The 12,698-nt window shown below is 40.0% G+C and overlaps 7 protein-coding genes and 2 non-coding genes across 9 annotated transcripts, besides 1 other annotated feature; 6 read left to right on the forward strand and 3 right to left on the reverse strand.

The window, feature by feature from the left end:
- Window positions 1-378: 378 nt before the first annotated feature.
- BFA1 (Bfa1p) lies at window positions 379-2,169 on the reverse strand (the record flags this gene model as incomplete). Its single annotated transcript, XM_003646533.1, has 1 exon — window positions 379-2,169. The coding sequence occupies one exon, from the start codon at window positions 2,167-2,169 to the stop codon at window positions 379-381; it is 1,791 nt and encodes a 596-aa protein (XP_003646581.1).
- A 338-nt stretch (window positions 2,170-2,507) lies between these two features.
- Ecym_4750 (uncharacterized protein) lies at window positions 2,508-4,397 on the forward strand (the record flags this gene model as incomplete). Its single annotated transcript, XM_003646534.1, has 1 exon — window positions 2,508-4,397. One exon carries the CDS (start codon window positions 2,508-2,510, stop codon window positions 4,395-4,397), a length of 1,890 nt encoding a protein of 629 aa, XP_003646582.1.
- Window positions 4,398-4,426: 29 nt separating this feature from the next.
- Window positions 4,427-6,112, reverse strand: RAD7 (UV-damaged DNA-binding protein RAD7; the record flags this gene model as incomplete). The annotated part of the gene is made up of 1 exon (XM_003646535.1): window positions 4,427-6,112. The coding sequence occupies one exon, from the start codon at window positions 6,110-6,112 to the stop codon at window positions 4,427-4,429; it is 1,686 nt and encodes a 561-aa protein (XP_003646583.1).
- A 961-nt stretch (window positions 6,113-7,073) lies between these two features.
- Window positions 7,074-7,357: a sequence feature (soloLTR - fragment).
- Window positions 7,358-7,507: 150 nt separating this feature from the next.
- On the forward strand, window positions 7,508-7,589 carry Ecym_4752. The gene has a single exon. It is a non-coding gene; the product is annotated as a tRNA-Leu (tRNA).
- A 13-nt stretch (window positions 7,590-7,602) lies between these two features.
- Window positions 7,603-7,676, forward strand: Ecym_4753. The gene has a single exon. It is a non-coding gene; the product is annotated as a tRNA-Val (tRNA).
- A 161-nt stretch (window positions 7,677-7,837) lies between these two features.
- Window positions 7,838-8,266, forward strand: ATG31 (Atg31p; the record flags this gene model as incomplete). The annotated part of the gene is made up of 1 exon (XM_003646536.1): window positions 7,838-8,266. One exon carries the CDS (start codon window positions 7,838-7,840, stop codon window positions 8,264-8,266), a length of 429 nt encoding a protein of 142 aa, XP_003646584.1.
- A 44-nt stretch (window positions 8,267-8,310) lies between these two features.
- FAL1 (ATP-dependent RNA helicase FAL1) lies at window positions 8,311-9,507 on the reverse strand (the record flags this gene model as incomplete). The annotated part of the gene is made up of 1 exon (XM_003646537.1): window positions 8,311-9,507. The coding sequence occupies one exon, from the start codon at window positions 9,505-9,507 to the stop codon at window positions 8,311-8,313; it is 1,197 nt and encodes a 398-aa protein (XP_003646585.1).
- A 73-nt stretch (window positions 9,508-9,580) lies between these two features.
- On the forward strand, window positions 9,581-10,390 carry DAS2 (putative uridine kinase DAS2; the record flags this gene model as incomplete). The annotated part of the gene is made up of 1 exon (XM_003646538.1): window positions 9,581-10,390. The coding sequence occupies one exon, from the start codon at window positions 9,581-9,583 to the stop codon at window positions 10,388-10,390; it is 810 nt and encodes a 269-aa protein (XP_003646586.1).
- Window positions 10,391-10,843: 453 nt separating this feature from the next.
- TCM62 (Tcm62p) lies at window positions 10,844-12,499 on the forward strand (the record flags this gene model as incomplete). Its single annotated transcript, XM_003646539.1, has 1 exon — window positions 10,844-12,499. One exon carries the CDS (start codon window positions 10,844-10,846, stop codon window positions 12,497-12,499), a length of 1,656 nt encoding a protein of 551 aa, XP_003646587.1.
- Between the last annotated feature and the right edge of the window lie 199 nt (window positions 12,500-12,698).

A 12,698-nucleotide genomic window follows, 5' to 3' on the forward strand; every position in this document is an offset into this window, starting at 1 on the left:
TATATGAATAATAAGACCATTGGGAAGATTTGTAAACATGTGGACTTGATCAATTAGTTCTTAGTGATCATTTTGGCAGAATGATATAATATATAACATAATGTGTAACAATATAATAATAATAATAATATAATAATAATAATAATAGTACAACTTTTACAATACTAAAGGGGGCATATGAATTCCCTTGTCTTGTTCGAATTTTTATTAGTGTCGAAGCACAATTAGTCCATTGGTGTGGGGATGGGCGGAGTGCGGTTGGCAATTTGAGTGCGGTATTTATTACGTCTGTGTGTTTAGTTTTACATTATAGGTTTTGTGTAACTGTTGCTGTCGAGTATTTTTTTTCTTTTTGAGTCCCAGCTGTTGGTTAGTGCTTTAATTTCGTGCGGAATTCATAACCATGTTGCGAATCTCGTACATGTAGGATCCCGATCCGTCTTTAGTAGAGGGTTCGGTCTTATTGGACCTACTGTTTTCTGTAGAGTCAGAGGTGAACCAACCTCCAATCTTTCTGGACCATCTGTTTTCCTCATGATAGAACTTCTCGAGCGAACGACTGTTTATTTGGAAAATGGGGTTTTTAGCGGTGTAGGTGTGAAGGGAGTGATATCTTATAGTAGAGGATCTTTCAGCTTTTGCTGCAGGGCGCTGGGGGGCGGTCAGCTGGCTTTGTGAGCGTTGAAACTTGACCGTTTTTACAGGAGGTGGTGATAGATGATCTTGAGGTACAGGTTTCGATTTAATTGTCTCGTCGATATCAATAAATGGATCGAATTCTCGGCCTTCTAAACTTAGCCATCTTAAGTTTTCTTCGTCGAATATCATTTTGCCCACGATCTTTCCATCTCGGTTGCTGGATACAGAACCTGTATTGATTATTCTTGCAGGTGATGTCAGTTTGTGACGATTTTTTGTGATCAATAAAGCTTTGTTACTATCCATTTTATCAAGAATCTTAAATCTGTCCAAGATCTCTTCATTCCCTTCCCACTTCATCAATTTAGGGTTGTATGACATCCTTCCTGACTTCATTGGAGTATTGTGATCAATCTCTTGTTTGATAGTTTTCAGTCTGTAACAGGCAGAGATCTTCTTGGGTTTGGTCTTAGGCTTCCTGTGGTCTACTTCCTTAAACTCATCCAGGTTTTTATGCTTTTTCTGAACTTTATGAAGTTGCGGAGTGAGCAGAGTGTCATCTCTTGTTATGGTATACTGAGTGGGAGATAGATTCAGTGGATCTTCATCATGTATCACAAATTGAGGCTTTACAGGCCCTAGTTCTAGCTTCAACTCGTTCTTGTTGGAAACTGTGGCGAAATCGGTATGGGTTATCTCACTTTCCTTGTTATAATGGTGCTTCCTGTGCACTTGCTGGTTTCTAACTATGTTATCACCCGAATATTTATCTTCGTCTTCCTCCGGGATGCTGTTTTTGTTGCGTGACAAGATAGGCATGGATTTTTTGTAGTTTAACCTGTGCTCAGACAGCTCACGGTTTTTACCATTCGACCTCAGATTCAAAACCGACCGACTCGTCAGCGAACGAGTAAAGCTCTTCGAGTTAGCACCTTGCATAACCTTGGGCTTCGGGCTTCTCTGAAGAGTGTCTGAAGGGTAGCCGCTTAGAAAGTTCAACGCCGGTTTCACCTGCGGTGGCATCTGGCCATTGGTCACAGAACTTCTAAAAGGGTTGCTAGGCACACTCTTCACCGACTCATTTGAATCTAGAAACGTAAGTCGCCGTTCCAATTGCTCTTGTAGTTCAAGTAATTCATCCTCTCCTTCGTTCTCCTTAAAAACATCCAAATCAAAATCACGTCCCTTGTGCTGAAGCCAGTCATCAACCTTTTCATTGGTGCTGAATTCTACAAAATCATCTAATATCTCCTCCTCATCACTTTCCGTATATGTAGAATACCTCTTGATGTCCTTGTTGGAAAGCGTGGTACTTCCTGAAGACGAGATCGTTGACGGTACAGGAGCCTCAAGAAATCCCTTGTTAATCGCTGATATCGTTAACTTCGGATAATTCGCCTTTCGATCCACTTTAAAATAACTCTGCAATTCAATAGGCCTGTCATGCATTCCTATATCAAACGTAGACTCAATTTCCTCGAAAGACGTCTCCGTTGCTTCTTCCACAACGAGGGGTCGTACGTTACTCATCGAGGTGTCTAAAACTTAGATCTGTTAGGAACTCAAATTCATAGAAAATTTGACCGCTGTACACGCGTGATATAGATCCCAAATTCCTGTAGTCCTCTGAAATACCAAACCAATGATCGATGGTTTATGTTAAAATTGCATAGAAATCTGTTTATGTCTGTTCCTGGATTGGAACAGGAAACCTGATCTAAGAATGTTCTTCTACGTCAACCTTTTACAACGTCGTGGTTTACGACTTTGTAGTGTACAAATTTTGAAAGCTAATCTTATAACTTAACTACGATATACATGTGAAGATTACAAGTTTGATAAAGGGTGTGGTTGGTGAATCGTGGGCTATGGAAGGTATATTTCAATTGCTGGATAATTATTTCTTGACTAATAATGCAAATTGGAAGGAATCAGTGTGTGATGTGGATTGGACAAACATCAATTCGTTAGAGCGTCTCATCTCTGAAACAGAGAAGCTGATTGTAAAGTATCCTAACCCCAATGATAAGCTTAAACATGCTATTTATAAGGTTTTCGAGGAAGTTTTGAATAGGTTTCCTCTCTTTTTTGGTTATTGGAAGAAGTTTGTTAGTGTTGTATATCAGTTGGATGGCTTAGACAAATCTTTGGAGACGTTGCAAAAATCTGTGAATGCTTTTCCAATATCGTTAGATTTGTGGAACGATTATCTGGGGATTATTTTAGTAAAAGAACAGGATATTTCTAAGGCAAGGCTGAGTTTCAAAACGGCTGAGAAATTGGTGGGTTGTCAATTTTTATCACATACGTTTTGGGATCTGTATATTGAGTTTGAAACGAAAAATGAGCAGTGGAGGAACCTGTTCCAAATATATTCATATCTTTCGAGACTACCGCTTCATCAATATGCAAAATATTATACAGATTTTAAAGTGTTCCTGAAGGAACATCCGGATAGTGTACCTACAGACGTGGGGGACAATTTTGATGTTGATACAATGTTTGTCCAAACTCAACAATTGGTCAACGATGTTTGGAAATTCGAGTCGCAGATCACACAAAATTTTTTTAATCTAAATCCTGTTGGGGACGAAGAGTTGAATACTTGGAATGAATACTTGGAATTTCTCCTGAAAGATCCTAGAGTTTCCGCAGAATTGGTAAAGGCGACATTTGAAAGAGCATTAGTGCCATGTTATTTTTATGAACATTTTTGGAACTTTTACGTTTCTTGGTTGTTGAAGAACGATAATTCTAGTAGCGTGTCGCAGGTTTTCCACAGAGGAATCAAGGCACTTCCCGCTGACAATTTGTCCTTTGCAGAAAGATACGTCGAATATTTGAAGTCGTGTACTAAAAAAGAAAAAGAACGATATGCTGATTTGTACAAAGATGCATTGGTAACCTTTTGCAAGAAATCTCCGAAAAATACTTCCTTGCTGGTCGAATACCTTAATTTGGTCAAGTTAACCGATTACCCTTCTTCAGTAGACCAATGCGACAGGGATATATTAGCTCAGCAGAACAACTATACCAAGTTCTTGGAACAAAATATCAACGGATATTTGAAAAACTTCAGAAATGAAGATCCCTCTCAACTGCTATCGATTTTAAATGATCACAATATAGGTGTCGCAGTAGTGCAGTTGATAAAGATGAATTGGTTGGTGTTAAAAAATGCAATGCAAGCTAGAAAGCACTTTAATCAATTTAGCAAGTTCCCACAATTGAAAGCCTCGACTGCATTTTGGTTACTTTATTATAAGTTTGAGAAAGTTCATAAAAATTTCACCAAGTTGAACAAATTTATAAGTGAGTTAGGAAATGAGATATTCCTCCCAACAACTATCATGAATGACATTATCATTGATTACCAGCAATTTTATTTGATCAACAGTGATATAAATGAGTATGAACGCAAATTGGCTGCTGATTCTCAGATATTTGATCCTTTAGTTGATTCAACTTTGAAAATCAATAACCCGCAGTGGAAATCACACATGAAAACTTCCAAGGACAAGCATAAAAGCTTCGAGTATAGAGAAAATGGGCATCCAGGAATATTCGTTGATGCTCCAAAAATTACTAACACTATTATAAGCAAATCCATCTCTTCGATGAGAAAACATGGAACTCAGCCGTTGCCATCTTTTAGGAATTTAGAAAAGATCAACCAACAACCCAAATACTTAGATGTAATGGGAGAGTATATAAGTTCTCAAGCATTACACAAAAAGGGCGAAAATACAGGATATTGACAATCTTTTATTGAGTTACATAAATACTATCACTGCCTACCGATTAGAATCATATTAGATCTGAATTCTGCATCCTCCGTTACTAAGTTATCACCATATACCTCCAGAAGTTCTAAGTTGGGATTTTGTTCACTTAGAAATTTTACAATTTGGTTGTTAACGCAACGGACAAATCCAACGTTTAGTTGCCTTAGAGATGGGCAGAACATTCGCTCAAAGCAATTTGCTGTGAGCTTCTTCAGCGAGTTTAAGTTCAGGTTTACCAGAGATTTCGAGCAGTCGTTGCGCCATAATCCTGCGACTGCAATGTCGTCAAGCTGCCAGCAACGTCTTACACTAAGATCTCTCAATCGTGTTAGCTGAACCGAGGATATGAAGTGTAGCAAGCCGTCTCCCGTAATTTGGTCTAGTTCTTCCACTGAAAGCTCCTCCAACGCGCTCATTGAGTTACGCATTTTTAAAAACGGTGTGAATCCGTTTATCAGGGTATCATCGGTCAATCCCGTACACCCGTCTAGATTTAATGACCTTATGTGCAAACCACAAATACTTAAAATTTTAATAATAACTTCGTCGCTAACATCTTCTTCATTAGCTGGATATTGTAAAATTAATGTGTGGAACTGCGGGTTGCACAAATACTGTGGGAGTACTGCATAGTTTTTTATAGAATCCATTCTTGACAGTTTTAAAGACTTTAGCGATTGGCCACAGTGCTCCAGCATGCTTAAGAGGCACGCATCTGTAAACCTATGTGTGTTGGCAATGTGAAAAGCTTCGAGTCCCTTTTGGCGCTTCCAAAACAAGCACCAAGTTTCTTCGTTGATGAGAAAAGGACCATCCAAGTAAAGCTCCTTTAAATTAGTAAGTTTGTCCGCGATGAATAACAGCCCTTCATTGTTTAACTGGCCACACATTTGCAAGGAAAGTTTGGTTAGATGTGGCGTAAAAACCGCTAGCTGTTTGTACCCATCAGAAGTAATCTTTGAGCAATCATGAAATGTAAGCTCTGATAGCTCAGTTTTAAGGAATAATTGTAACGTATGATCATCTAAGGCCCTACCTTTGGAAAGCGCATCGGCCAATTTATGCATGTTTTTCAATGACACTCCACCAAGCACATCTCGAACATGCTTATCCATGATCTTGTTTTCCTGGTTATATTTTTTGATATTTTCGCTAATTGCAGCTACACAAAAGTCCTGCAGTGATGTAACTCTTTTGGTTTTCTTATCCAAAAGGTCTACAGCCTGTTTCTTCTTGCGTTTACGCTGCTGTAGAAGCAACTTCCTTTTAACCTGCAGTAAATTTGCATCCCTTGACGAGTCATCTTTCTGCGACTGTGCAATCGATGAGCCAGTCGGTGGTTCTTCACCATACTCCTCATCATCCGAATCCTCTTGTAATCTAGACCTTAGCAAAGCACGTCGCTGAAATCCATCATCAACCTCTGTAGCAAACCCTTTAGCAGAACCCGAACTCCCTTCTTCCAAAGAATGCCCAGCAGAATCCCCTTCCGAATCCCCTTCCGAATCCCCTTCGGAAGCCTCACTCTCACTCTTTTCATCCTCCTTTACTTGCCTCGAACTTTCCCATTTCTGCTTGATAGCCTCCGCACTGATTCCCTGCTCCCGAAGAAACTGCGTCAACGCACTATTGGGCCCCCGTACCTCATTGTTATCATTTCTTGTCCTCTTCCTACTATTACTATACATCTATAATCCTTCAACTCCCTCTGGTTTTCTTGTGTGTAAAACTCTTGCTACCTCATTCCCAAGCTTAACCAACATTTCCACATAGAGCAGAGATTTTGCAAAACGGGTCAAGATGTCAACTTAGCGCGATACCAGCTACAGCCACTTACGAAATCATACCTCAACAAAGCAACAAACAGGTCAAGCATATCTTATATAGCCAATCTGTTGCTTCTACGATCCTTCAAATCCTACCAGCTCCACCGTGGGCTGTAAAAACACCTTTTATAAACTCCTGCAGCAGATGTAGATCCTCAATTTCTGCGCATCTTGCGTGCGTCCTGCGTGCATCGTCTCACAGGCAACTCAATGTGTATTGATGTGTACACAAATGCCTTGTCTCGTGAATGCATTGAATTTACCAAATAAGAAACCTGGTCAACATCATCATGCTATTGAAGCACTGACATCTTTAACACTACCGTATCTGTTTTTCGTGTGGTACTTGTGCACAGACACAATATTCTACTTGTGTGCGGCCCCCATACTTCTCCAAGAATACCTCCCTTTCAATTCATCATTGTACAAATAACGTTTTCCAAATCAATTTTAAATGAACGATAATCCCTGACAGTCACCAGATCACAAATTGAATCATTACAAATAACAGACCTTCTTTGGACAGCAACTACATTGGCCACACTGCTGTTGGCATAGAGAATGAACACAACACCTTCGAAAATCGCTAGCACTACCCATGTCCATGACTGGCATTTGTCTAATTGTGGCTCAAAAAGGAAATTTTAAATTTAACTGCTTAATATAAACACCTTATATTCTCCACACACACAATATCCAGTGTCACCGCCCACGTGACCGCAATTTGGAAAATTTAAATATATCGTATGCCTGGCCTGTGTGTGCGTGCCGTCCCGTCGGACCAGCCTGGCTGGAGGGAGAAATCCCCCGGCTGACCGCTTTTTGTCGAGGGCCACTAGTTGGGGTCACGTGCTAGCTTGAACTTCTCGTCACGGGCCAACTAATACTTAGGTTGATGATCAGTTACTGTTTATATAGTCTCTAATCTGGCTCAACTACCCTCTGGGGATCTAGCTGGACCTATATCTAATCTAATCTAGCTAGTTTGGGTCTTCTTATATAGTTTCTGTTGTCCTACTTAATCTCTCTTGCTTACTTGCTATGCAGATTCCTAGCCGATAACAGCTCAGTGGTTATCTTGACACTTCTAACAACTCTGATTCGCTGCTTCTTTGTGTTGTTATCGTGACTATCAACATGCTCCTTAGCCTGACTATCATAACTATCGGGATGCTCTTTTGATTTTACGACACAGACATTTCATACTCACAAACATCTATAACACGCCGTCTGGGGCTACCAACAACAAACCAGTTGGAGGGTTGGCCGAGTGGTCTAAGGCGGCAGACTTAAGATCTGTTGGACGGTGTCCGCGCGGGTTCGAACCCCGCACCCTTCAATACACTCACACGGGTCCAATGGTCTAGTGGTTTACGACGTCGCCTTTACACGGCGAAGATCCCGAGTTCGAACCTCGGTTGGATCATTGAGTGTTCTTTTTAGCGTTACTAAAAACGTTCTTTTTCTGTAATATTTAAAATAATGGCCCCCTTCCGTTTTGAATATATGGTTCACTAAATAAGAAACTGGTTAATATTGCTAGTACAGTTTCTATGGGACATTGGATGAAGGCTCCATAATTGATTCATGGACCTGTTTACGATCATTGCGGTAGATGAAAGTGCTGCAGAACATGTATCTGTGACGGCGGATAAGGCAGATTGTAGTTATCCTGAGCGGACTGTTCAAAACGCAATGTTTCTTACTAATGTAAGATATATCTTCGAAGATGATGAAGATTATAATCTAGATGAGCGGACGATGGTTGATGAAGATGTAGAAAATGTGGTCGTGGTGGATTTAGATGAATTTTTAAATTTGAGGTCGGTGGAATTGATCAGCGAACGGTTTCAGATGTTAAATTACAGTTTGGGGACTGAAAATGAGATTACATTAAAGGTACTATCCCAATTTCCGGCCGAGGTGGAGAACGCTGAGAACAGAGGTTTAGATGAGCTGATATATAGGTATCGGAAGCAGAATAGGGCTTTGCAGTATCTAATAGATGGACTGTGAGGGGTTCGGGGTTTTTATATATGTGTATATGTATATTTATCGTATTAACAAAGATCTTCAATGTTCGCGGGCATTGGCTTGACTTTGATGGAATAATGCTTTTCAATTTCTTTCAGCTTCGAAACTTCGTCTCTGGTAATGAAGTTGATTGCAATACCTTTACGTCCGAATCTGCCGGATCTACCAATACGATGGATGTAATTCTCCAGAAGCTCTGGTATGTCGTAGTTGATAACTAAAGAAATTTGCTGGACATCAATACCACGAGCCCAAACATCCGTGGATATCAGGAGTCTTGAGCTGCCTGATCGGAAGTCATTCATGACCTTCTCACGTTCATCTTGCTGCATATCTCCATGTATAGAAGATACAGCAAAGTTTGTCTGCAGGAGTTTTCGGGATAACCAATCCACCTTTTTCTTTGTATTGCAGAAAATCACACATTGATTAATAGTGAGGGAGTCGTAAAGATCACAAAGCGTGTCAAATTTCCACTCCTCTTTCTCCACGTTTACATGATACTGCTTGATGACGTCAAGAGAAATCTGATCTCTTTTAACAAGAAGCTTTACCGGATCTGTCATCAATTTCTTCACGACTTCTAATACGTCTTTGCTAATTGTTGCGCTAATCAAAACTACCTGTACAGATGTCGGAAGCTTGGTGAATATATCGTATATTTGCTGTTTGAAGCCCAAGGAATCGCTCAACAATTCGTCCGCCTCATCGAGAACTAACATCTTGATATGTCTTGTGTTCAGGGCACGCCTCTTAATCGTATCTAGAACACGCCCCGGAGTGCCACTCACAACATGGCAGCCTTTGTTGAACTTGTTAATATCCTGTTGAAGCGCTTTACCGCCCGTGCAGGCATGTGCCACGACATTCATGTACCCTCCTAAATTGGTAACCACTTGAGATATCTGTACGGCTAGTTCTCTTGTGGGAGACAAAACTAACGCTTGACAATCCTTACTTTTCATATCGATTATCTGGAGCATTGCAATGGTGAAAGTAGCGGTCTTACCTGTACCCGACTGAGCCTGAGCAATTACATCTTTGCCTTTAATAATTTGAGTGATGGCCCTGGATTGAATTGCTGATGGAGCTTCAAATCCATACGAGTAAATTCCTCGTAGTAGATTATCCTGTAGCTTCATAGCCTCGAAGGAAGCTGATACAGGAAGTGATTTAGAACTCCTAAATTTTAAGCTGTTATCTTCATTTCTATCAAAAGACATATCTTTGGACTATAAATGTTCTTTCGTCTGCAGTTCTCAGTTGTTTTGTAAAGTGAGAGGTGAGCTCGATGACATGACAGATTTTCTGGAATTTGAAATTTGCTTTTTTTACATTTTTGTTGTAAAACCATTTTTAACAACGTTATACCTCATTATGTATGATATCAATTCTATTTTCTCTAAATCAGTAAGGAATCAAAACAATCTGTCACTAAGGTCTGAAATTCCTTATTTGGGTTATTTGGTGGCTTTTAGAATGACTCAAAATATTCTTGTATCGATTGCAGGAAGTCGTGCTACTGGAGTCTACGATACTGGATTGAAAATTAAAGAAGGCTTGAAGAGGCTATTCCCACATGATATTAAGGTTTTGGATTTGGATTCCATGACCAATGATGGTGAACGAGCCTACAATGCTAAAGACTACGATTTTGTAAAGATCCAACAAAGCACTAAAACCTCGAACAAGAAGCTCCAAATCGTACTTCTATGTGGTTGCTACGCTCTATATGACAAGGACATTAACCAATCTTCAAACTTGAAGGTTTTCTTGGATGCAGAGGGAGACAAAAGGCTGATAAAGTTAATCCAAAACAAGAAAGTTAAAACTGGCTCGGAATTAGCTACCACCATCTCCGAATACCTCGACTTCCTGAGGCCAGAATATCATAGTTATATCGAACCTACCAGGGCATTCGCCGATCTTATTATCCCGGCTGCCAACGAGGCCATAGGCACGGCTATTATTATAGATGGAATAGTGAAAGTTGTCGAAGAGCTGCAAGGCGGTGGCGTTACCCATGGAAAGAAGTTGTTTCCGCACTTAGACTTCCAAATGGAAAGAATGGATGTTGAGAAGGGGAGATACTACGATCTAAGTTGAATTGAATTTTTACTAAACAAATGAAGTCCAAAAATGCGATATTCCCTATATCATAAAAAGAGCTTTAAGAAGTCTGGCATTCATGGGGGGAGGTGTAGGAGGTTATTCTGCGTGTGGCGCTCGTCTGTTATTTTTATTCTTCACTGCAACACTCGCATCATTTATGTAATTATAGCATCCAATTGTAATTAATGGGAAAAACAACAACCAACCTTCAGGGGGCAACTGGTCCTCCAGTTGCATTGCAATTAGTTAATTAATTAACCAGTGAAAACTATTTATGAAGCTTTTTCTTGAATCTAGCCATTGTTATCCATGTATAGAATAGAAATTGCATGCATCCTTTTCCTTCCTGGTGTTAAATTTGTAGTACCAAAAAAAAGCGCTCGTAGAATCAAGCTGACTTTAACCAAACAACACAGAATAAACAGTGTAAAGGTCTGCTGAAGTTTAATGCTGGTCCGAAAAGGGTTTATTCGTGGTGTGCAAACCCTACACACTCCGATTCTCAACACGAATCATCTTTCTACGAGACAGGGATTACTACACCACATCAGGTTATTGGATGATGTGTTGAATCGCACTAGTTACAACAAAACACTTCTATTTGAAGGCAAATACAAGAGGTTGCCATCGTTCATTACATCAAGGGATACTGTTAGATTGGAAAACGTCATACGTGAATTTACAGATGGTCTGCAGATGGCGCAAGCTCTCGATACAAGCTTGCAACTAAATCCTAACGAAAAATTAGGCAAGATTGGTTTGCAACTGTTTATGGAGTGCCATAGGAATATGATAGTTCCAACCAGTACATCGCTTACGATTTCACTGATGAACGAATATAACAAGTATCCATCAAAAGAAACATTAGATGGAATTCTTCGAGGGATTCGGAAGGTATATACTCATTTGGACAGTCATAAGTTTCACCTGAAGGAACCAGCGGATATTGACTCACTAGTGGACAGATTAGCATTCTCCCAGGCGAATGCAGCTACAGTCAAAAATGCTTTAAGGATTTTAAATTATGAACTTTACAGCGATGATAAGGTCAGGGTTGTTCGTGGCCGGAAAACAAGTGATGAGATCGAAGTATCGAAGGGATGGAAATACGCTGCTGGTATCCCTACTTTAAGCGATGCTTACACGCGCTCTTTAGATCTTCACAACAGAAAACTAGTGAGTATAAATGAGCCTAGTTTGGTATTGGTGTATGATGGTACCTTGCGTGATGCAAATAAAATTTTGCCCACTTTGCATTATGCTTTTAAAGAGGAGAAGCCTGTCCTATTGATAGTAAACGGAGAGATTGTTGGTGATGCTTTAACAGCGATTACAATACACAACAATAAGAGTAAACGTAATAAGAATGCTTCCACTGCAGTTATTTTAAGGTACATTGCAAGAGACCACAATGGTTTACATATACAAGAGAACTACAATTTAATAAATTTCTTAAAACTTCCACGCGGTGTAGGCAGCATATACAATCCAGAGTTTTGTGATTACGTCCCAAGCAAGCAAACAGCAAAGCACTATTTTGGGTCAATTGAATCTATTAAAGCCACGTCAGGTGAGTGTTTCCTCTACAATGATAACCATGATGGGGTCGACAATCCGGCTCTCAGATCAACAGTCACTATTTATGTGGGTGGAACTAGCGAGGTAGAAATCGACAGACGAAGGGCAATAATAGACAATATAATAAACCAATATCTATGTCACGGTCTATCAAAGGGATTCGTTCCCACATTCGGAATTGCCCTTGCTAAATGCATTGGCCCTATAAGCCAACTGGGACCCGATTATAAAGACACGCGCATGGTCCTGGAAAGTTTAGCCCTCCCAATGGAGAACGCAATCCGCAACTTATACGGTATAAGCAACTACGAGGTGAGTAAGATTGTCTCCGACACAATTTTGGACCCCCGGTTCTCATACGCAATCCTCCCCTCTGGCTCCACAAACACGATCAGTAAGGGCTACTTGGAACCATGGTCCTTTGTTGAAAACGCCCTCACAGGTGTATCATCCTTCCTATCCTTGCTCAACAGTTGCGACCTTCTTGTATCATGCATATTCGACAAACCGAAAAGAAGACATTGATGGATCGCCAATCAGTGGCACAACACCAAGAATACCAAGAATACCAAGAAAAAACAAGAAAAACAAGCAATTAAAAAAAGTATATATCCCACCTTTTAAGTTAATATAGATCTATATTTCCTGTACATAATTATGTATTCATTGCAAGCAGTGCCGCAAGCAAGAAAAACTCACCCATATACCAAGTTTTAAAAAATCT

Source organism: Eremothecium cymbalariae, chromosome 4, assembly GCF_000235365.1.
Source record: "Eremothecium cymbalariae DBVPG#7215 chromosome 4, complete sequence".
NCBI classification, from domain to species: domain Eukaryota; kingdom Fungi; phylum Ascomycota; class Saccharomycetes; order Saccharomycetales; family Saccharomycetaceae; genus Eremothecium; species Eremothecium cymbalariae.